The sequence below is a fragment of the Melospiza melodia genome, chromosome 3 (genome assembly GCF_035770615.1).
Source record: "Melospiza melodia melodia isolate bMelMel2 chromosome 3, bMelMel2.pri, whole genome shotgun sequence".
NCBI classification, from domain to species: domain Eukaryota; kingdom Metazoa; phylum Chordata; class Aves; order Passeriformes; family Passerellidae; genus Melospiza; species Melospiza melodia.
In genome coordinates, this window is record NC_086196.1 from 45,070,534 (window position 1) to 45,095,119 (window position 24,586).

The window sequence follows — 24,586 nt, forward strand, 5'->3', positions numbered from 1 at the left end:
TCCATGTCAAATGTAGATACATAGGTAAAATGGGACACATAAGTAAAAATAGCTCATTTGTTCTAAATATGTGCATTAATGTGTCCCTGGCTAACTTGTACATTAACAATACTGATACAGCCCAATTTATTCTTGCTTTTACAGGCATATTTCTTGTACAGAAATTAAATTTTAATGCTCGTCACCAATTTCTGCGCTCTGTTGACTGCATTGTCTGCTTTCACAGACACTGAGTGAAAAAAAACCTTCCCCAAATAAAGCAATCTAAGTTTTGAATATACATCAGAATTTCTCTGCTTACTGTAAGAAATACAAAGACATTTAGAATAACTTCTATGGTTTCGAATACAGCAAAAACTAAACATCAGTTCTAATTTTACCTTGCCTTAATTTTCAGACAAGGTGGGGAGTTTTGTTTGGGGCTTTTTTGTTTGTTTTGGCTTTTTTTGTGTTTACTAATTTTATGCAGTACCAAGCTGAGAAACAGTATTTTCTTTCCAGTTTATTTGCTGTTTCCCAATTGCTGTGCTACAAGTTTCCTACAGTAAAAAATAGAATCTGAATAAAACAAAAAGTCCATGAAAATAGGTAATGATAGAATAGCTAATGATTCAGGGTTTTTAAAAAAATATTTTTGAGAGTATTTTCTGTTCTGACTGCTTTTTCTACAAATCTTTTCTCTAGCATGTCATTAGAACTAGAATTATCAAGTGTTCTACATCACAGATTTTTTGTTTTTCATCTTTTTCAGAAATTAGAACATTCCAAAATTAAGTTTTTTTAAGCTGCGATTGTCATTTATTTTCTGAACAAAGATTTCCAAATATTCACATGCCTCTGAAGAATTAATATCTTGAAAATTAGATTAGCCTGAAACTGTTTTCCAAATTACATATGTATTTTCCTTTTTTATATTGTTAACTGGAGAGCAGACTAAACACCTGTCAAAGGATTTTGTCAAGAGTAGCCAGTGGAAATCCTCAGTAACCTAAGCATTAATTGTGATGCTGAATTGAAAACCTCTTCTTAGACTCTGAAATCACATGAGTATCTCCAGAAACTAATTCAGAAAATCTGATGAGGAGGGACCCAGAGCTCTTAATTTCATCACTTAGCTAAACTAACTTATTGTAAGGGAGGTTTGAAGTTGGACCTGAAGCTAGGACTCAGTTACCAATTCTCAGAAAATAAATTTGTATTGGAAAATTTGGTCTGTAAATTAAAGGAAGGTGTGTTGTGTAATTATATATAAGAAATAGGTGGGATTTCAGCTTTAAGAATAGAAAGAAATTCAGCCTTCGCTTCAGAGCTGAGACCTGCTATCCTGTAATACTTCCTATTCATTAGTAGTGCTACCCGGTGTACATTCCACGGCCCAAACACGTGGCTGCCTCCCATTTTACATGTGTCCTCTTCTGTGGCAGTAACAGCTCCTCCTTTCCTTTTCAGGAGCACATTTACAAACTGATGAAAAGTGATTCTTATCCTCGTTTTATACGATCCAGTGCCTACCAGGAGCTGCTACAGGCCAAGAAAAAGGTATTGGTCCATCTTGCCTTTGTCTTGCCACTGTGCAAAGCAGTGGTTATGTTTGCAACAATACTCAGTCTTCTCTCCCCTGTGCCAGTGCAACTGGATATCTGGTAGGTGACCAGCTTGGCGTTTTTGGAGGGTCACATACACACAGGAGTTCAATATACATATATGTGTATATATCCTGCATGCGGGCATGTTTCAATAAGTTAATCTAGCAAAACTTATTTTTATTTTTACATCCCATATTGTACTGTTTTCTCTGTTATGAAGCACCTTAAATTGCAAAGTGCTTTAAAAATACATTAAAAAAATAAAATAAAATCCCAGAAGAATAGTCTTTCATGTTTGCAAGTTTGCTTATGTAATAATTGTTGTTCTCTTTATTCCACCTATGAAAGCTACAGAATGTGTTTAGAAACAATCTTATTCATATTAATAACTTCTAACTTCAACTATAAATATAGGGGCTTCCCAATTTTGTTTCTGTCCCTATTACTACATGAATAGTTTTGAGTAGGCTAGAAATCTGACTTGAAAGACTGATCATGTCACACTTTGGCAAACACAGGTTCATGTCTTGGTATGTAATATTTTCTTAGAAAAGTCCACTTATGGAATGGGTTCTGAATAGCCACAGCCCAGAGTATGTGGAGCAGCTTGTACAATGGAGCTTTCCATGATGATAAATAATTCTATTAGCGGGCTCTAAACAGTAATCTCCTAGAATCAGCTGGGAGCCCTGTGCCTGGCAAAATCGGGGCCCCGATTGTTACTGGAACAAGGTAGTTATTAACACTAGCATTCTGTTGTTAATAATGACAACCTAAAATTATATGAAAGTACTGTGTGATTTTGTTTTTTGTTCAAACGTTGATTTCTGAAGATCCAATATAGAGAGAGATGTTGAAAATACCAGAAAGCTTCAACTGTCCGTGTGAAGTCCTTAAGTTTGTGAATGTCAGTTCATTAACACAAGATGTGCACTTCATTATTTCTTTTTACTTTCAGTTTTTCTTTAAATTCAAACCAGTTTGATCCTCATGAAAAATTACTTTTGTCTAGTACTGTATCTGTTTTGCCCATCCCCTGTTTTGCCAAGTCCCATTACAGCCTCACACCTGTGTTTGCTTCCTGATTTATACAAACTTTGTTTTGCAGTCCATTGTTGCATCAAACCTCCTTTTCTACTCCATTGTTCTTGCTTTTCTTTTCCCCTTCCTTTTTCTTTTTGTTTCTTTTGTTTTATTTATCTCAAATTTAAGTTGGAAAACACTCTGGATCGTCGAACATCTTTTGAGAAATTCACACGCAATGTGGTAAGTTTGTTGCCTCGGAAGACTAGTAAGCCTGATGGGACATCCTTCTTCCCTTCCCCTCACTGATCCCTACTTTCCCTTTTGCTTCTCTGACTTGGTGGTTAAAAGTGTATTCATCACAGCTTGTGAATTTTCCTGGGAATGACAGCTTTATAATGTGCTTTCATTACAACCCCTCCTCCCTAGTCCCTTTCCCACTGATCTCAATAGTCACACATGGAGGAATGGACCTTTGGGAGCCATGCTTTTTGCATTAGGAAGCATGAAACTAGTCACTTTCCCCCCCCCCCCTATAATTTTAGTAAAGAATCTGTGAAAACATGCTTGATGTTGTTTCTTTTTCTGGTGCCTTCTAAAATGCTAAGTCTAAAACAGTTGAATACATTGGATTTCCATCCTGTCTTCTTTTTATTTTACTAAAAAAGACTTTGTCCCTGTTTTTTCAATTGGGCACAGGGAAAAAAAACAATAATAATTTTCCCATCTTCCTTAATGTCTAACAGCTTCTACAGGACCAAAGAATTCATGCTGTTTATGTGCAAGGGTTTTATTTGGATTCATTTTCATAATGGACTAAAAGAACTGATTTTTTTTTTTCTTTTCAATGTATAACTTTCAAAAGCTATTTATCAAAGGCAAAAAAATGAAGGCTGGTAGATTTTGTCTGGGCATTCTTTTGCCACCTGCCAGAAGATCCACTGATTTCATAATACTTGGGATTCTTTTTACTTATCCAGTTTCTTTGGGATTTTTTTTTTCCTTTTACATTGTGAAAGTTCCGACTAAAGAATTCAACGCATTTATTTTTGTAGGGCAGAAACATCCCTATTTTTCCATGCCATAAAAACTGTACACCAACACTGAGAACGAGCACTAACCTGTTATGAAAAGAGGTAGAAAGATCTTGGATTCTACTCGAGTTTGTCTGCATTGTCTGTTGAATTGTGCAGGTGACGCTGCTCTGTGTGTGTGTGCGCGTCAGTGGCTTTTTCTGTGACCTGGTTAGTGGAGCTGTGTGTGTTGAAATGAACAAAATGAGAGCTTTCAGCAAAGATCATGGTTTTTGTTTTTTCAGTTTCTAGGGAAGGAGAAGCAGTTGTCAGAAACTGTCTCCCCTGTAATGAGGCTCAAGAGTATTGCCTCAAGTATTTAAAAAATACATATATACTTTCCAGTAATCAAAAAGAGAAAAAAAATGCAGTGAAAGTTTTGTGAGGCTGTGGGAATATCTCACTTTTAAAAACAAAACAGTAATTCTTTAACTACTTTCTTATAGGTAAAGGCTTCCTGTAATATACTTTGAATCCACTGTAATCAGGAAGAAATTTGGATTCAATGGGACAAAGTCAGTAAAGGACACTAAAAGTAAATAAACAGCTACAAAGGAAACGATCCCAATGTTTGAAACAAAAACCCCTATGTTTTGCATGGTGGTGTTGCCATAGCATGTTGCAGTGTGATTTGTGTGTTGTCTAAACAGGTTGGATCTATAAAACAACATTGTACATCATAGAACTATACATGGTAACTCCATTACAATTCAGTAGGAAGTTCCATATTAATAAAAAGTCTGTAAAAGAGAGTTCATAGAGTGGGGAACACATACGGATCTCTGCAAGCCAGACTTTTTCCCAGTCACAGTACCTGGCAAGCTGCAATGTTACATTTATTCATGGCTTTTTGAGCAGCCCAGGGGTCAGGAATTGGCTGTGGTAAACACTGTGCAAACAGGTGGCCATGCGGGGAGAAACAGCAAGCTGCAGGTAGAGGGGTCGGGAATACAGTGCAGAAAGGGAAAATGAAAGGACAAGACTGGGAGATGCTGAAATCCCTCCCAGAGCAGCCTTACAGATAAACCAGCAGTTCCCCAAACATGGGAGCATTGTGCCCTGCAGCCATGCCCAATTTTCATCCTGCTAATCTCAGGGCAGAAGTACCAGAATAGCAGCATGCCAGAGATGCAAGGCAGGCCCAATAAACCACCTGTGAACTAGAAATGGAAAAGAGGATTTCTGGACATTAGTTTGGTAGAAGAGGGGGATTTTTTTTTTTTCTTTTTCACAGAGCAAACTCTGAAATAAAATCTGTGGTTTTGCTTTTTTTCCAACTACTGCCTGTTAACCTGGGTGGAGTCTGTCAAGTCGGGTGAGGTATGAAAGAAAAACATGTCTCTGCTAGATCTATAATCTCTATTAGACTGACAGCTCTCAGCCTTGCAAATTAATCCAGAGCATCAGGATGCTCAAACGCAAACCTTTTTTCCAAGATGACTGAATTCATGTCAACCACTTCCTCGGGACCTCTTTCCACCAGACATCCTTGTTCTTCCACTCTTGTTCTTGGTTGTGATGAGTTCATAATATGTAATTATCTATCTTGGTACAGTGTTTCCAAACAGCAGGGATGAGGGAAACATTTCTCAGAATATTCCACACTGTACCGATTAACTTGATCAACTGTGAAATGAGGGACTGTGGAATAGATCTGTTCTACTGATTAGTACAGAAGATAGGTGTGAAAAGGGTCTTCTGCAACCTGGATAAAGCTATCATCTCTGCTTTATTGAGATGAAAATTACAGTTTCTCTTCTCTGATGGTTTGCAATATTTAGATTAATTTTCACTGGATTTTTTCCCTCAGTTATATCAAATATATTTATATTATATCAATATATTTGTATTAAACTAAATTGGACCTCAGTTTCTTCCATTTGAAGTGTTTAATAAAAATGCACTAACCTTGGCTGTGTCTAGGGACTCAGTCTGAACAGATGGACTTGTAATTCATTATCTGATTTGTTGACTCTAGGAGGCTCCTGATCAATGTTAAACTAAATTGGGTTACACTTGCCACAGAAAGCATTTGTTAAACTAGAAACTTTAGAAACTTTGTAGAGGGCAATTACTCCATACTATTTCATGAATTACATGGAAATAACCTATTATAATGAGTCATTATTTTAGTCTGACAGAGAAAGAATAGAAGTGGAGCTATACACTAGGCTCAGCTCTGCATTTCTTTGACATTTAAAGGTTTTCTTTCCAGAAAATTTTCAGTAAGCTGATGCAGTTCATGAAAGGTCTAAATGCTCAGTTTAAAAACTGACTAATTAGATGCTCTGTAGATTTTATATTGCAAAATTGCTAATGCCTTCAGCAGTCTATGGCAGAAAATATGGTTAGCCTTAGAAACAGGTCTGCATTCTCATAAAATATACACAAGTAATAGCAAGCTGGCATTTGCTACATGTAATATTTATTACTGAACATTTTATAGTTAGTATCTGAGTAGTAACTCCAGCTATCCTTGGTCTGCCTCACTTTCACTCCTGGGTGCTGCGTGACAATACAGAGCACAGACCCTGCAGCACTGCTGGGATGAAGCCATCAGATAAGTGGAGTGACACGGGCAGCCAAGTGTGTCACAGCTTTGAGTCAGAGGCACAGAGAGCACTGACACTGCTCTGGGCTCCCCCCTGCCTGGCTCAGCCCCTCAGCTTTCTCTTTGAGACTGATAAAAGTCCAGTCACCTGCAGCTCCCCAAGGGACTGGGGAAGTTAAAGATCTAAGTGATGGAGCAGGAGGATCTCATTGCGTGCTAAAGCAGTACACAGACCGAAACCAGCAGTTTCTGTGACATTTAAAGGCTCAAATTCTTTTGAAGAATTCACATGGGGAAAAAAGCTATGAAAAAAATTAAAAATGAAAAATTAAAAATCTCAGCAAATTTACCTCAAGTGCTAATATCTAAATTACAGGGGAGAGAAGTACGTGAATGTACGCTGGTAATGTTGATGGGGGCAAAGAAGTTCTTTAAGGGACAATTTTGTCTGTAATTTCTCATGTACATGCAGGACTTATGACAGTGGCAGACTGAGCAGGACTAGAGCCCCAGCCTGGTGCTTAGCTGTGATTGCTGGTCTGGAACCCTCAAGACAAAAGGACCTGCTTTACAGAGGGATGAGTTAATTTAATTTCCACTCCATGCAAATTTTATTGTCCCACCAGGGACTAAGTTAGTGAGGCAAGAAGGGGCAGCCTCCCTCCTTAGAGCTGTGGGGGAGCCACTCCATCCTCATGCCTTGGTGCCATGACTCCAGACACCACCATCAGTGTTAGCATTTCATCTGTCACAGTTACACAGAACACACAAAAAGAGGTGCTTGTATGTTTGTGAGGTCTTGGGGAAATACAGCCAGTACAAAACAGACCAAGTTCAGTTCTTCATATATTAATAGTAAGCTAACAAACGATATTTATCTCCACTCATAACCTCATAAACAGGACCCCATTTAACAATTCTGAGTTTGAAATTATTATATCTTATGTTACCTGTATCCTTTCCAGCTGTCTTCTCCCACTTACCTGGAAGAACTTGCTGACCAGAGTCCTTTGATTTTTTCCCCCTCCAAAGCAGTAACAATAGACCATTTCATGCATGACATTTGAAATGCAAAGGCCATTGAACACAGCACATTTTCACTGAGTTTCAATCCAATGTCCCTTAACATGACATTGTGAATTACTGCCTAGAGATGGAAATTAAAACTCATAAAAGTAGCTTCCTCAGTTCTTATCAGTGGGTCATAGACTTTCTAGATGTTTAAAAAGAAGTGTAATCTCCTTTCAGGTTAAAACCTATGCCTTTTATAGAGGAACAAAGCACATAAATAATTTCATCTGTTAATCATGAAATTTTACTATATGAATAGGCAAAACTTGTGTACCCTACTGTGCCAGACCAAAAGTCCATCTCGTCCTGAAACCCTGCCAAAGGCTAGATTTTTCTCAAGTATATCATTATTGAAGAAACTCCATGCAGTTTCCGCTCTGGAATCTCATTCTGAATTTACTTACAGGTTATTCCCAAAAATTAAACAAAAAAACCGGTTAGTCAGAAGAAATATAAATCACAAAGCTACTTATTTGACAAATACAAAACAAGAATGAAAATAACAATTAATTGTAGAAATGAAGGCCTTCTCCATTTCAGGAAGAGATGTCTTATTCATATTTGAACAAAAAGAACAAATAAATAATTGAAATTTTTATTTTGGCCCACTAATTTGTAAAGACCCCTAGTTTAAGGAGTTTTTTTTAAGAGCTGTGCCCACAGAGGAGAATTTTAAAGCACATGCCAGTGAGGAATGGCTTCCTTGTGCTGTTCTGCAGTGACTGGAGCTCAGCTGCTGTGCTCTGTGCTGGAAGAGAGGAGCTTAGGAGTAACACTTACACAACCAGAGTCATCCAAGTGAGGAGGCAACACAGACTGCTCAGGTACTGGGCCAGTGTCTGCCATTTTCCAGCTGACAAAATTTACCTGATTCTTAGGCTATTTGCAGGAATGAGAACTGCAGAGAGGTATGAAAACCTGAGGAGTCAGGACCAGAACAAATATACTAAAAAAATATTTTTATTGTGCATCAGTTCCTACATTTCAGATGGTTATTCAAATTCAAACTACCCCATCTGGCAAGAGGTTTTAGGTCAATCACAAATGAGAGGAGCTCATCAGTAAATGCAAAGTGCAAAAGGAGAAAGAAATGGATGTCACTGGATCTGGAGTGAGCCAAAACAGGAAAGCAGTTGTTCAGCCACTGCCTCCTGCTTCAGATCATTGCAGGAAACAGTTTGGGCCTAATGAGAAAGGAACAAAGGGCTGAAAATCTCAGCCAGAGGCAGAAGGATTTCCCTGCACATGTAATCACTTAGACTGCAGCTGTGCTGACTACTTGTTCCCCAAATTCAGTAAATTTTAGCCTTGTCCCCTTCCTCTCATCTGAAAGAGAAATACACCTGCACAGATGGCTGACAGCAGCATCCTGTGCTGCTGTGGAAGCTGAAGCAGAATTCTGAATGCCAGAGCAGTGCTGAAGCGATTCTCTTGTCCTGGTAGAGCAAGGGCTGCCTCCCCATGGAAAGGGATTCACTGCTTCTTCTCCCATGTCACTCCAGATGTGCTCCTGTCAGGGGCTGTTTACCCCCCAGCTCTGTGTGCAGTGCCCTGCAATGTCACTTGGAAGCTTTCCCTGCTGATGTGGCTGAGCTGGGAGTGTGCTGCAGGTGTTTCACACGTGAGCAGATGGGGAACGCTGAGACCAAGGAGGGCAGCTTCTCGCCCCACATCTCATTTTGCTCTCAGTGGGACTCCATCTCTCCTTCCCCATCAGATGCATGGAGTTCTCTTTTCTACTGCTACCACTATAGGTCCTGGGGAGTGGCACCTGCACTGGCAATAAAGAAACATGAAGAAGGAACAGTTGAGGTTGCATAGCAGAAAGGAAGATAATTAATCTTCTAGAAGGAAAAGACCTGATCTTTCTCTACCATACATTGGAACTCCAGTGTCTGTAGACATTTCATATTGATTTCTTTTAAGCCAGATGTGTAAGGAGGTTGTTGCTGACTTTTTTCCTGGATCATTTGAGGTGTTAGGGTTATGCTGCATAAATGAGTCAGTCAGCACAGCTGTATTTAGCAGCATCTGTATATAGGTTTACAATTTTGCCCCCTAAATTTGCTAGAAGTAAAGCTGAAAACTCCATGTCAAGCAGTTAGTATGCTCAAATAGGGACTGAATGCTGAGGCCAATTGATTTTGTACTTTTAGATGTACTTGGTCACTCCACCTGCTGTGCTGCCTTCTTGTACTCTGTCTCCCTTGTCAGGGTATGTGTGCAGGATTCCATTTTGGCATCTGCATTATTAGTAAAATTCCTAAATAGTTGTCCAAAGTGCACTAATACAGCCAAAAAATCCTAATCATCTTTAGAATTTAGCCATATGCTTCTAAATGTTGATGGCAAGAATATATTGAAAATATTAAGGATCTCCTCTTCATTGTTCAGATAAACATTTACTACTTCTGATTCGTCCCTCCCCCAATTTTCTTTAATCTCATTAGCACAGGAAACATCTTCATATGCTACAGCTCTGAAAACTGCCATGTTAGATGCAGGTTCCCAAATCAAAATCAATCTCATAGAAATGCTATTAACATTGTATTTGAAAGAAATAGTTAGGCTGAGCTCTTAAATTATGACCCACAATGGATGATCCTTACATCAGTCTGTAAATTAAGTAAATCTGGAAATCTCCTAGAAGCAGTAATTATGAAACTCTACCACAGAGAGCTAAACTAAAAGTATACTCTGGAACAGAGTTTGAAAGGAATATTTTGTAAAGTGGAAAATAACAAGTCCCTGCAGATCTAATAAGAAGATGTGATAATTCTGTATCTGGGCCTGTGTATTAAAAGCTTATTTTCCTAATCAGAAAACTTAATATTATTCAGAATAAGCATTTAAGAAGATCTCTTAAGGAGGGTGTATCTTCTAAGCTGTCACTTTTCCAAATTTGTGAAAAATTAGAACTTCTAAGGCATGGAAAAAGGCCATTTGTTGTTGTTGTTGTTGTTCAGATGGAAGTTTCTCTGAGGCAGGGAGGGGAGTTGAAGGAAGGGGCCATCATCCAGTGATCCAGTGATCACTGTAGGGCTTTGGAGAAAAAATATCCAAAGATCAGCAATATCCAGGGAGCAAGTTATGTGGAACACAGAAAAAAATTGTCATGATATCTTACTGTGTCTCTAGGGGGAAATTCAAACAATATGTAGAAAACGATCACGCAAATGACATCAATTAATAACTACCTTTTGGCCTGATTTTATGTCAAGACTTCCTATTTTATGTGACAACATAATTCATTCCTGAGATGCTAGAATTTGTTTATGGTCCATCTAGAAATTCCAGAAATTTTGAAACTCCTAAATAGTCGTTACAAATAATAATAAAAAATTATTTCACAGATTTTATACCACAACAAGCATTTATGCAACTTTCCAGTGTAGTATTGAGCAAATTGTAACTAATAGAGAGCTCCTGGTTTTAATGTTTTAATTAAGTGGGTTATGCAGTTCAGTACTAAAGGGAACTCATACATGTTTACAGAAAGTAACCGGACTTGTACACCTGTGAACTTAAGTGCAAATAACCTAATGAAAAGCAAAGATAAGCATATGTTCAATATTTTCTGAGATTATTTGTAGCACCAAAAGTCCTGAATTGTCTAACAAAATTGTCAAACAAAATGTTAATCTCAGAAATGCTTTTAATGTTTTAAATTGTGTTCCAAGGCCACACTGCTGCTGAGGCTCTTTTGACTATTTGAAAAAGAAAAGATGTCTTACTATAACAGCTTACCTGCTGCATTAGAGGAGAACATAATTTAAGGGTTAGAAACTATCAAGAAGGTGTGAATTTACTGTACATAGAAAGTGGCAGATACAGGGAAGACAGAGTGCCAGGAAGGAGACTTTCCATCTTTCAAAGAAGTAGGTAATAATACTGTCAGGTGATATGGGGAACCTGATGGATGACCAGTCTAACCCAACAGTGCAAATCATGAGTTCCCTTTCAAATTACGTTGTAAGGGAAGTATTAATCCTAATTTGTTCAACTTGTATTTCACAGTATAAAGAATAAAATAGTTATTCTTCCTTTTATGAGGACCCACTCCGATAGATTGCATTTGAGCGAATGCTCAAGACCCACTAACAGATCCCTGTGAGCTTAAATTTAATTGATAATGACAATAGACATTAAATTGTGTAATTCCACTGAGTTATAATACTGCAGATGGCTTAACAATTTATTGATATGGCAGAATATGTTCATTTACTGCAGAAAATGAAGCATCTCTCCATAGTTACAGTATTTTTTACTGTATTCTCCCTGAAACCAGTTTGATATTTCTGAATTGGGCACTTAAAGTGAACAATATAATAAATGTAAGTATTAAATATCTAACTGGTGAGTTAGAGCCATTTTCTATTTAATGTTTTATGATATATTTGTGTTACATTGTCAGGGTATGCCTGTGATGTCAGCTTGCTGTGCCAGCTCTGCCTCTGTTGGATCAGAGCCACAGTAGGATGGCACTTGGAGAGCTAACTCCTTTTATGTGACCATAGGAGAGCTAATTCCTGTTCTGTGGTTTCTGTCTGGCTCAGATAAAGCTCAAATCTGCCTGAAGTATACCAGAGTGACATACCTTACACCATCTTCTTCATGCTGTAGACCTAGCTCTTGTGGGACAGTCATTACACCTTATTAAAAGAACTTGTTAAACAATTGAAACCACATCCTTGCAACAGGAGAAATGATGAGGAAAACAACAATTTGGAAATCCAACACCTTCAAAGCAGTGTTATGCAGTCACATGTAATATACCTGGCCAATGTTCCTTATATATAGTAAATATGGTCTCAACAAAGCTATAACTGTGTTCATGGAAAAGCTGCTTTCCTACCTATATGCAATCTGCCTCTTACTTTCTTACCCTAACTCAAAAGTAGCTTTTTTGTCCTCTGTGACAGAGCTACTGCAGTTTGCACATTCATCTTTGCAGCACAATGCGCTCCTGCTTGTGGTAGCCTTCAAGTTCTGGGTGTGACTGACAGCAAAAACTTCAGCATCAATTTCTCATCAGCCAAAACAAATCTTGTTCAAAAATGGCCTTTAAATTTGCTGGCCTGTTCTGTGAAACAATCTGGCTGGCTGGCAGTGCAGGTGCTTAAGTGTAAGGACTTCCTGTGGTTTAAGATTTGACAGACTCCAGTTGGTGCCCCTAGTTATTTGAGAGTGATGTGGCAACACTGAGTGGTTGCTGATGAACAGGTTTGCAGTGATCATGCCTCTGTTTTCTGTTTTTGTTTTTTGTTTTTATCTTTTCCTCAGGGGAAATCGCTCACATCAAAGAGGTTAACCAGTCTAGTGCAGTCCTACTAAAAGGATCACCTTGTAGCATGGAAGCAGACTCAAATCATTATACATACTTTGTAGCTCACTGATTGCCTGACTCAGAGGACAGTAGAACAAGATGTTGCATGAGCAAGGACCTGACTTGTTTTCTTTTGTGTATACTAAGGCATTACAGACTCCGAGGGACTCTCTAGCCTTTCGATGCCTCCATTTCGAAAACTGTCTGCTCACTTCCTCCTTCATATCAAGCTGGATCTGTGTCTTTTTATTTTCTGCAAGCTCAAGTACAGTGAAAAAAAAGCTTCTGCTAGGCACAGTTTATTAAAAAAATACGTCAATCAAAAACTGGAAGAAATGTAAAAAATGCATATATTAATAAATATACATATGGCATCACATTTATTGCACAATAAATTAGCACAGAAGGTTTCATTTCACTGATGTATTCACATTGAGAAAGAAAGCCTGTGTCTTTGTCTGTTGTCTGTATATTCTCTGTTAATGTTTCTTGCATTTATTTTTATACCATATTTAAAAAAAAGAACACCTTTTACTCCAGATGTATTAAAGTTGATCCTTTCTCTGTAAATTTGTGTATGTTTATATTGTTGTTTTATCTTTCATTAAAAGATGCAGAATCTCTTTCCTTTGGGAAGTTTGAGATTTTAATATTGAATCTGAAGATTAGTCAAGAGCAAAATGATTCCCAAAAGTTACACACCTTGTGCTTTCTAAAAAGTGACATGAAATGGCATTTTCTTTCTCTCAGTGACACCTAATCAAACACACTTTAATGATAATCATTTACTTTTTCTTTTCTTTTTATCAAGCCAGCAGCAGAGAGACCTTTCCCGCTTGCTCACCATGGCATAAGCAAACCTTTCTTTAAGGCAGGCCCCACTGCTGTGTAACAGCGCGGCCCGAGCGGCGACTCAGCCGCTGCCCCAGGGCCGATGGACTGGACTGCACTTCCTTAGCAATGGACACGGGCAAAGCTGCCTGAGAACAGCAGGCTGCACGTGCTAAATAGGAAGGACAGTGCTTCTTTCTCCTTGCCGTCACTTGCGACGCAAGGCAGCATTTCAAGCGGAAAAGGTGGTGTGCTTTGGGAGTGGTCTGTGCAGTAAAGCTCCGGTAGGAACGCAGGAGCAAGCGGTCATTTTAATTCCAGGGCTCTGTTTGGGGATGCTGTTGTGTGTCCACTGCTGAGCTTACTCACACACAGACCTGTTGACAGATTTATGAGTGTGTGTTGATGTTGCCTGTGAGACAGTAGACATGGAGCTCCTGAAGCTATATCTGAGCTGGAACCAGAAATCTGCTTGGCCTAAGAAACAACACTGTCAGCTGATAGAGGTGATATAAGGATAGTGAGGCAGAATCTCAGAGCAGAAAAAAAAGGATGGGAATTAAGTCAAATGACAAAATGCTGATACCTCCAGGGCATGGTAGTGTGCACATGACAAACAAGCCTTTTTAGCAATGCACAGAATAGACTCAGGACAGCCAACTTTACTACCATCTGTCATGCTGACTTTGGTTTGATATTGAGAATCTTGTTTCAAAGGGACTACGAGTCCTAAACACGCACACACAAAGTGGGATGGTCATAGAAAAAAGGAGACAATCAACTTGAATGCCTTAATACCAGAGACATCTCATTGAGCATTGGAAAACCACCTGCGCTGGTGCCATTAGGGCCAGCACTGTTGCACACAGCAGCTCTGGGCAGAAGGGAGCTGGGCTGCCTTCTGCAGGGAGCACTCAGCTCTGTCAGTAGCCTGGTGCAGCCACAACCAGGAATGCAGCATCTTTAAAGAGGCAGTCTGAGTGAACCCAGTACAAAATGTATTACAAATCCATGAACGGCTGTTCCCTATAATCTGCTCAGTTGAGGTTTTTTGAGATTTGGGGTTTCTGTTTGTTCATTGTTTTCATATGCCACTGTGTTTCTGGTTTCTAGCTAGGATGACAATTACTGCTTTAAAGTGTCTCTGTTTTTGTTAGCACAATTCTAGTAAGCCTTTATAGAAATACCGAATCAGAGCTGGGTCCTATCAAGATCTTAGCAAGAGCTCCATACAGGTCAACTCAAAATATTCACAGCATAGGGAGATCAGATGAATTTTAGTAAGTAGCTGCAGTGAATCACAGATCTTAAACTGAGATTTAATTTTACCACAGAAATGTGAGCTCTGAGACATGAGCTTGGGGCCAGGCAATCCACAGAAATCTGAGCTCTGCTTCACTTCTCACTGCCAAATAGAGATATTTATTTCCAAACTCCTGCTGCCACCAATTGCATATATTGCCTCCTTTGCCTTAGTTGTTAACTAATTAGATACCGCTGTCTGCTTCAAAGAATCACTGGCTTCAAATACCTAATGTTTCAATTGCAAACATTAGGCATTTCATGCAGCTTCACCCTAAGAAATATTTTCTTTTTTTTTTTTCAAATCACTTTGCAACACCAACTGGTCTATAAAAAGTCACGGAGCATTGGTACTCCTGAACCCATTCTGTACTTATTCTAGTTTTGTTCCTGATCGTTTAACTCTATCTGGCAACTCAGTACCCTGCAGCTGCTTGTTCACTCTCCTCTACCTCCAGTGGGACTGGGAGAAAAACAGGAAAAAGTAAAACTCATGGGTTAATATAAGAAAAATTAATAATTGGAATAATTTATGTTAATAATAACAGTAATCTTAATGAAAATGAGAGCAAGAGAGGAAGGAATAAAATCCTCCACCCAAGACAGACAAATTATGCACAATGCAATTGCTCACAACCCACTGATCAATGCTCAGCGCCCTGAGCAGCGATCAGCTCCTCTTGACCAACTCCCCCAGTTTCTGTACTGAGCATGGTGTTCCATGGTATGGAATATCCCTTTGGCCAGGTCAGGTCAGCCATCCTCTGGATGTTCCTCTCAGCTTCTTGTGCTCCCTGGCAGAACATGGGAAACTGGAAAGTCCTTCCCTTAGGGTAGGACCTGCTCCACAACGCCAAAAGCATCAGTGTCTTACCAACAGTATTCTCATGCTAAATGCAAACCACAGCACTGCACCAGCTACTAGGAAGAAAATGAAATCTATCCTAGCCAAATCCAGGACATTTCCTTTCAAGAAATATGAAGTCTGTGTTGAATGGCTGTCTCTCCCTGTATTTGCATAGGATTTAACATGATGTCTCTAAAGTAAAAGCAGGCATTACTAATAAGGATGTCAAAGTAGTCAGGGAGCTGTGTTAAGGTTTCATTTGAGCTTGCTCCAAGTGATAAAACTCCACTGTTACATATGAGTGAACTTGGCCCAAACAAAATCAATCCTACTACTAGAGGATTTTTAAAAGGTTTGTCTACAATCTTCTGGTACTTCACATCATCACTGTCATCAGGCAGTGAGTGAAACAATACTGGGACTGGAAACTCCAAGCAGGCACAGACTTCCTTTTGCTTCCCCACAGAGAAAAGCTAAATTTGTGTTTCGAAATTTATACAGAGATTCACTTCAAGAATTAAGATTATCTCAGATAAAGGCATGTTTGTACAATAACTGAACAGTTGCAACATGACTTTGGTTACACAGCAATTTACCGATTCGGAATGTCAGTGAGGCCACAAATCTGCTGAGGAAAAATGGACCAAGAGAGAAAATCACTCTGAAGGAACCATATTTCTTGTCTTCTAGGGAAAAGCCATCAGTCAGTGCCTCCTGGCTCTGCCCAAGAAGCTTAAAACCCCCATGTGAGATATTAATTGTAATTGTGCTTAAAACAACTGGTTGGAGCTTGAATCTTTCATCTGAGAGCTGGGGTTCTTCAGCTTCTTTCCCCAAACTTTGAACATAATTTCATCCAATTCCCCAATCCTTGTACATAAAGCAGCTCTAAAGCCTACGTGATGAAGTGTTTGATGGTGCTGCTACACACTTCAGATGGTTTTGTGCTCCCAGGTCAGGCTGTGAAGGAAAATGCCTGGTGGGAGAGGGAGAAGATGCCCTGGCACCTACCTGACAACAGTAAAATATTCACCCATTCTTCTGTAAGAACCTAGTAAAAAACAGTCCTTCAACCTAGAAAAGCAAAGGAGGAGGAAAAGGGGCTTACAATAGCGATGAGTTAAATTGCAAAAAGCTGAGCCAAAACAGTAGTGGAGACCTGCCAAAAATTAATGAGTTGAAGGTGAACACAGGACTAAAAAATGAAAATTAATTGTGGTGACCAGAACAGAACCAACAAGGGAGGAGAACTGGAGAGCTGAATAATTAGGAGCAAGAGAGGCAGAACGCAGCTGGTGAATTGCCAGCCTGTTGGCCACAGCCATGCTGAGCTGGAATTAAAACCTGAAAAATCAGGCAAGATCAGCTGTGACTGGCACCTTAAAACCCAACAACAACATTTTTTTCATCTAGAAAGCAATACTGAATAATAAAAAAAATATCTGAGGTTGCCTTTTACAAATTTCACAAGATATAATTACCAGATAGTCTCCTAAGAAATAAAAATAAGGAGGGCAACAACCAGTTCCAGAAATCAAGATTTGTAGGAATTAATTTAGGGTGTTTTTTTAAGAAAAAAAAATTAAAGCCAAAGCAGGTAATCTTAGTCAGGAGAGGCTGTTTATGATGTGTAACTGGAACTAGGAGTTGGAAAAGCCAGAGGTTTATTTGAAACTCTTCCAATTATTTATTTTTATGCATGGTGAATAACAGCATGCATAAAAATAAATAATTTGAATTTAGGTTTTGAAACTAACATGTTTTTTGTCTTTTCTAGCTAAAGACATCATGCATAGAACTAACACTGCCCCTATTTTAGTAGGTGCGTAACACTGGACTTATAATAACAGGGCCATAAAACATAGGAATTTTGCTAAAAGAATTTTAATAGCCACAGAGATTTTCAAAAAATAAGGTTTTAATCCCAACATGTTCAAGGGAAATTATCAGCAAATTATTTAAACATATTTTGTGTCCACAATTCATTTAAGCAAGTTGCTAAGTGATTGTGACTCACACCAGTCTGCCTTTTGATCTGACTGTGATGAACAGATTGCTTCATTCTCCTGTGAATTGAAGATATGCTGAAGTCCCAATATTAAAGAGGTGAAGGGGAACAGAGGATGAGTTCTCTGAGGGTGGATTCCCCTCCTCATGCTGTTGCTGACTGTGGAGTCCTCAAGTGGTATTGAAAGTACAATTGAAAGCATTTTGTTTGTATATACATCAACTTAAGGGATGCAGAGTCTCTCCAGGCAATCATTATCTCTGAAACAACAAAATTTTGTTTCCCTAATATCTAAAAAGAATCTTCCTTGCTTTGATTTATCCTTTTATTTTTAACCAGGCTGCTGCACTCACTACAATAATATGTTCCTAACATAAATGGATATTGCAACATCACAGCCTCCTTTGGTTTTCTCACTGATTTGTTCTGAAGTGTTGAGTGATTTTATTATTCTCCTCTGGGCCAGGGGTTCTTACGAATTTCTTGGAGATGATTCTTGCAGGACTCCCACCAGGGTTTTACAGGAGGAGGTCAGAGGATTGTTGTTGTACTTCTGCCCATACACACACCTACAGGAGTTGCCCATTTTGCAGTAGATTGCCTCTACTGAACTTTGACAGTTTATGTGGCACAGTGATGCCCAGATCCTGTGCAGTCTGGCATAGATGGTTGCTCCCCTTTGTGTATAGCTGACTCCTCTTGGGTCAGTGAGGTGCCCTGAGTTGTCTCTTGAACAGCATCGTCTTTTTTCAGACCATCTTTCTCTTTTCCCAAGATCTTTTTTCTTCATTATTATTTTTTATTCCACCTGTGCAGCACTAGCAGTCCTTTTTTCTGGTGGTATCTTTATGTGAGAGTGAGGAATCTGCTGGCCTGGTTCTTTAACACAAACACTTGAATTAAAATGACTACCATCATCACTATTTGCTGTGAGGGATCTGTATGTGTAAATTGCAAAGAAAAAATTGTCCAGATAATAAACTCGGAGAACCTGCTCAAATGCTAGATGATAGTCCTTATTTACAAGTGTGGACATGGACAGTAAATATCAAACAATATTAAGATACGATGGTAAATGTTACCTTGTTAGTGGCATTTGCACAATTTTTATTGTACTTTGCTCCCAAAATATATCTGCTGCATTTGCCTTCATTGGCTTTCTTTTTGATTTGACTGGATTTTGAAATATCTTGTTAGATTCATCACAGATGTCATCTTTCAAAGGGGGTACTTACTATTTCCCACCCTTCCTCTTAACCTGGCTGCTGCTCCTTCAGTGTGAGTACCACATAAATGAGGCGTTTCATTATGCACATTATCTGTTCTATCCACCTTTTTATTTCTGTACCACTTCCATTTTTAAAAGATGAGTGGCAATGACATATTTAATGTGACTTACTTTTCTACCTTTTTAGCTGAGAGGAATGTATAACCTAAAATCTATGAACTTTTTTTGAGTTCATCACTTTTGATGCACTGTTCTTTAGAAAACTTTTCTTTCAGATTCTCTTTCTTCTCTCCCCCTCCCCATCGGTAATGTCTTTTTTTTAGGATTCTTCATCTTTTATGGTTTTTTTTTTTTCCTTTGTTCCTCTGATTCTTGCTCTATTTGATCTCCCCTACATGGTCTTATGGTGCCCACTAATGCTGGGGAGGTGTCTCTGGGAGCCTCAGGAGATTCCAGGGAGCTCAGCTGTTCCTTTGCTTAGGTCAATGGAGATGGACAAAAAGTGTGACTCCTCTGGAGCCCGGGACTGCTGGAAGGAAGGGGGTGGGTACTTGGGCCTTTCATTCCCAGCATCACAATTTGGAGTAATTAAGGAGCTTGAGGTTCTTCCATGATAAGAGTGAGGTGAGGGTGTCCACAGAGTGATGCAGAATGTCTCTATCTGTTATCAAAGAAAGTATCTGTGGGAGGCAGCAATGAAGATTAAAGCCCAAGACTAGGAAATATTTCTAAGTCCTGGTCCATACTGGTCTGGGTGTTAGCTCTAGTGATCAGGTCTGTGGAAACTCATGTTGTGCCTAAATCACAGATAAAATGTTTTGGGGGAAGAGGCACAAATGTGGAATTTCATCAATGGATAGAGTAAACTGCTGATAGAGTTCAGACATTTAGATAGATGCACTCAACTAATGAGAGAATTGGTTTCCACAAAGTTGTTGTTAGGGAACTGTTAAGTTTTTAATTCTTAAGTAATTTTGGGTGACTCCATTTCTGCTTTGTCCACCCCTTCTGAATTAGTTCAGCAACCTTTCTTGACTAGCAATCTTTCTTGACTTTCTCTCTTTCCTTTATTTCCTTCTCAGCTGTTTTCCTAATCCTTTTCTGACAGTGTGGGAGACCCCAGCTATAAGGGAGTAGCTGAAGCTGCTCTCCCACCAGTGTGGGAGAGCATTTGTGTGTAGAGGGGAATTTTCACTTCCATCTTTATTTTTTCCCTGTAATGAGAAAATTGAAATATTAGACTTCCACTATGTTCCAAATGGTTTCTTCCCAGTGCAATTCCCATTGAACAGACCCATATCATCTACCTTTTCTGTATACTTGTGGTATTGGGAAAAAAAAAGAGACACATCTCATCCTCCAACCAACTAAGAAGCAAGCATGGAAGATAGGATTTTTAGATCTCTCTTCTGCTGCTGGTCAGAGATAAGTGGAACAACAGAAAAATACTTCCTCAAACCTCATTGCTGTATTAAAACTGTACTCTGGGATCCCATCTGCAAGGAGTGCTGGTTATTCCTGCCCCAAAGCATACTTCCACTGAAATCAGAGAAGTGAAACCTTTCAGACTGGCTTTAAAATGCAGTTACTCTTTATTCCTAAAATTGTGCTTGCTAGCTGGATGTCAGTGGGGGAATCCCTTTGGTACAGTAGAGTGGGCTAGTAGGGTGGATTTGGGTTTTTTTTTGAAAGATGGTTTGGATTTCTCCTGCTTCTTTTTAGACCCCAGACCACAGGATGTGCTGGGAATGCACCTTTAGGTCTCTAGAAAAGCTTTTGAAGACAACCTCTTTCCACAGAAACCACGGACTAGGTGGAGTGGCTTTGATTATTTTGTGTCTTTTGATAAGAAAGGAAAAAGCAAAGGTTTACAGGCCAGAAGACCTCAAGGAATACGAGAGAGAGGAGGGAGTGATAAAAATAACAAAACCAGCTGCTTTTATTGGACATCTAAGTAAAGATTTTTGAACATGTTACCCTCATAGCATAGCAAAGGAAAAAAAATAAAGGAAAATAGAAAGGAAGAAAGAAGAGACAGGAAAAAAGCCTTTCCATGCCCAGTGTGGTGAAGACGACTGATGTTGCCTGGAGAAGCTTCATCCTTTTCAGATCCCGAGAGCTTCTGCACCAGGATGGAGGTCATTACTCCGCCTTACTGAGGTCTTGCCACGTTGTGCGTGCAGCAGCAGCTCTACCAGAGAAAATCTGTCTGCAGCAGTCAGCATCAGTCCTTCGTGTAATGCAGAAATGGCTTTTTTAGCACATCCATCCCCTGCATAGTCCTACTTTCTGTTTTACAGGTACTGACATGGTAGGACCTGCATTGCCAGTGTATCAGCACTGATCTGCTGCACTGCTGCTGCAGTTTCCTGCAAGGGAAAAATGTGTAATCTGAATGGTACTACTATGAATTGTGTAATGTTTGCTACAAAAAATACTCATTAGAGAAATATACTGGATGGGACTATTTTGGTATTCATTATAACACATTGTTTGAGAAAACTAAATAGAGCATAAAATCAGAAACAAAAGAAGAAAGTCAAAGCAGTTTTCTTTAACACAGTAGAGCAAACTAGTTAGGTATTATCAAAAGCCTGGTGATTTTTTTTTTCCTTCCTTTTCCCTCCCGTAGTCCTGAAGTGATCATACACCTCTTTTTTTCTATTTGACATTTTCGATTTGAGTCTTGCCGATGTGCGTGCTGGCAAACTGATCGATATCCATCGGAAACAAACAAACGCGATATTCCGCTCCTCCTGCGCACCCTCCGCTGCGGCGATGTCGGCAGCGGCAATTCCGAGCTTCCCTCCCGGCGCCAGCCCCGGGAGCTCTGCGGGTGCGCGCGGCTCGGGCGCGCTCCGTGCCCGCCGGGGCTGCAGCGACCCCTGCGGGAGCGCGCAGGAACCGCGCCCGCTGCGCGCTCCCGGGGAACGGCGGGACCGGCGCTCCCCGCCCCGCCCCTGGCCGGGAGTCGCCTTCTGTCACACCCGACAGAGACACCGCGGAGGATTTTTTTCTTACGTCGGAGAAGACCATCACCATCTGCTTCTAAGAGGATCCCGGGAACCAGCGATGCTGCGCTACATGAGCTCCTTCTAGGGTGTTGGGGTTTTATCAAGACGCATTTGGTTTGTCAGAAATTTGCTTCAGTAGCCAGTGGCGCTTGGTTTAAGAAGAAAAAAATCAGAGTGCTGTGCAACCAAATATGAAGCACCCCCAAAGGAAGAAGTAATGGTGGCAGCTACGGAGCAAAGCCAATACATCAAGGTCTGATTCGACTCTGGAGACATGCAGAGGCTGATGGAATAACCAGTTCTACTTCTACTAGTATCATGTCCCCAATAAAGACTGCCCCTCTTCCAGCTGGCTGCCCACAGGAAGGGGAGTTTGGAAGCAATGCATGGGAGCACATAGTTGTTCCTGTTTTCCTCCAGAGCAATGAGATTTTGGACCAATGATCTGTAAGCAAACAAGCTGTTCAGGAGGAAACCCATTGCTTTCTGATTTTAGGGAGAACCTCTTGACGAAGGCCAAAATATAACTGGTTAACAGCTGCCAGACTGCAGCAGTATGGTCTGTATTGCTCTCCATGCTTCATTTATTCTTCATTTGTTCAATTCTGTATCTTGTTAAGAATGAGAAACCAAATCTAAAAGCTGTGCTTTATTTTCCTGGGCTTCCACCTGCACAGTTTCATTGATTTTGGTCTTTCCTCCTCTTCTCCAGAGCCCCTACTGCCTCTGATGGGATTACTGAGAAGCTGTAATTCTGTATTTCAAGCTTTTTTAATCTCTTTTTTTTTTTTTTTTTAATATATCCCATTCCAGCTTTACCAAAGAACCTGCCCTCTGCCTGTAAGGAAAACAGGCAAACCAGAAGTAGGCACCCTAACAACCTCAGGCATTGAACCATTTTGGGGAGGTTTTTCTGTGTATGAGGAGGATTTGCTCTCCAGTTTTGAAAGCTGGAGGGTGAAAGAAATACTTTCTCTCTATTAGAAATAGACAACTAACCTTCATAACATAATGTTTAATGAAAAATACTTCAGGTATTTGTATGTAATATTGTTTTATTTCTGCAGTCAGTACTATGGGAAAAAATTGTCCTGGCTTTAGGGGATGGAAAGGAAGTTTGTCTTTGCTTGGATATATGGCACTACCCTTTGGTATGGTGTCATTTGATAATTCCTGCCACATGTTCTTATAAGTAGGATGTTTTTGTTTCCTTACTGTGTCTCCCCTCAAGTCCTGCTGGGTAATATTTCAGACGGTCACGGTCAGAAAAGGCATGTGACAACTTCCAGATGTGCAAATAATCAAAGTGAGCTGCAGATCTAAGGGAGCACACCAGCAAACAAATGGAGGATAACTTGAAGGGCTGCAGTCTAGGTGGGGGGTCACGTTCAGAGGAGGTGTAGCAGGCTGAAGGATAGTCTTTTATTATCTGGAGAATTCACTGATGTCTAGATCATTTGCTAAAAATGAGGTAGTCTGATGATGTGGCTGGGCAGGCAGTAAAAGCCTAAAACATGGGGTCTGGTTGTGGTTTTCCCACAGCTTGGAGCAGAGCTGGCTTCCCTGGGGAGCGAGGAAGGCTCTCGTAATGCGCCATAGCTCTGAGCTGAGCTGGTCTCTGGGCTCCAGCTTGCGTGATGCATCAGAGACTAAGAAATGCCCTGCTGTCATCCACACCACCACGGCATCTGGGGCTGCATCCTTGCTGAGCTGGTGGTGCCTGAGACAGTGCTGTGCTCAACTGGGAGAGGGGAGGGTGCATCTCAGCTCAGAGAAACCTGTGTGCTTCTGTTTTGCTCCAACTTGGCTTGTATAGGCGCCTTGTATAGGCAGCTTTTAGATTTGGCTTGGGTACTAATAGCTAGTTCTAAGCTGAGTTTGAGGAGCGCTTAATCAAAGCCCTTAATCAACCCAGGTGACTCTTGTTAGTCCATCCTCCCAGCTTTATAGAAACAGACAAGACAATTAAAAATGTGTGGTGAGACACAGCATTCCTCTTTGGGAATGTAAAACCATTCATCACCAAGATTTAAAGAACTCATATTGGTCACTGGCAACCTGGTATTTGTAGAGGTGAACGCACATGACTGTGGTGCAGTGTGTGTGAAGCAGTAAGGAACACCAGGATGGAGGATGCATGTTGCTTCTGTGACACAGACTGAACAGTCCTGTCTCTGGTCACAGGAGGGGCAATGTTCACTCCCCACAGGATCCTACAGCAAGTTTCCTGGTGCCTTTTTGTATGCTGACATTTGATGTCACAGTGCCTGCCCTGCTGGCACATCCTTTGAAACAGATGTTCTCTGCATCTGCCCGCTCTGTGTGCGACAGGCACAGCTCTGCTGGAAGATTGCTTTCCAAACCCTTCCAGTGATGGAAAGGGGTGGGCAGTATTACCACTACTATTACTACTAGTACTAATTTGTTTGGCAACACTGCTGGCTCAAAACCTGGCTCAGCTGCTGATGAAGAAGGGAAGATCTGCCCATGTCAAGAGAACTTCAAAGGTTTTGAACTACAGGCTGATGCTTTTGAAGCATAGCTCTGCGGGACAGTGCTACCAACTGTTCTTTCCCCTTGGTAATAAGGCTTTATAGGACATTTCGTGCAATCCTAGATGGGTCTTTTGCTGCCTGGGAGGTAATGGTGTTGTGCGCTAGAGAATTCAGTTCCACTCTAGGAAAAGGAACAGTTTTGTGCCAGTTTGTCCATCATCAATGGCTGCT

The 24,586-nt window shown here is 40.2% G+C and overlaps 1 protein-coding gene across 9 annotated transcripts in view; it reads left to right on the forward strand.

Annotated features, from left to right (window-relative positions):
- Positions 1–24,586, forward strand: part of RGS7 (regulator of G protein signaling 7) — a 255,957-nt gene that overhangs the window by 225,598 nt on the left and 5,773 nt on the right. For 3 of the 9 annotated variants that reach the window (XM_063151557.1, XM_063151561.1, XM_063151566.1), the window contains one exon: positions 1,450–1,539. In XM_063151557.1, coding sequence (XP_063007627.1) covers positions 1,450–1,539 — 90 coding nt within the window. Of the gene's footprint in view, positions 1–1,449; positions 1,540–2,798; positions 2,853–3,664; positions 3,746–12,587; positions 13,254–24,586 lie in introns of those variants that run through there. The other 6 variants (XM_063151559.1, XM_063151560.1, XM_063151562.1 and 3 more) reach the window with 6 other exon arrangements.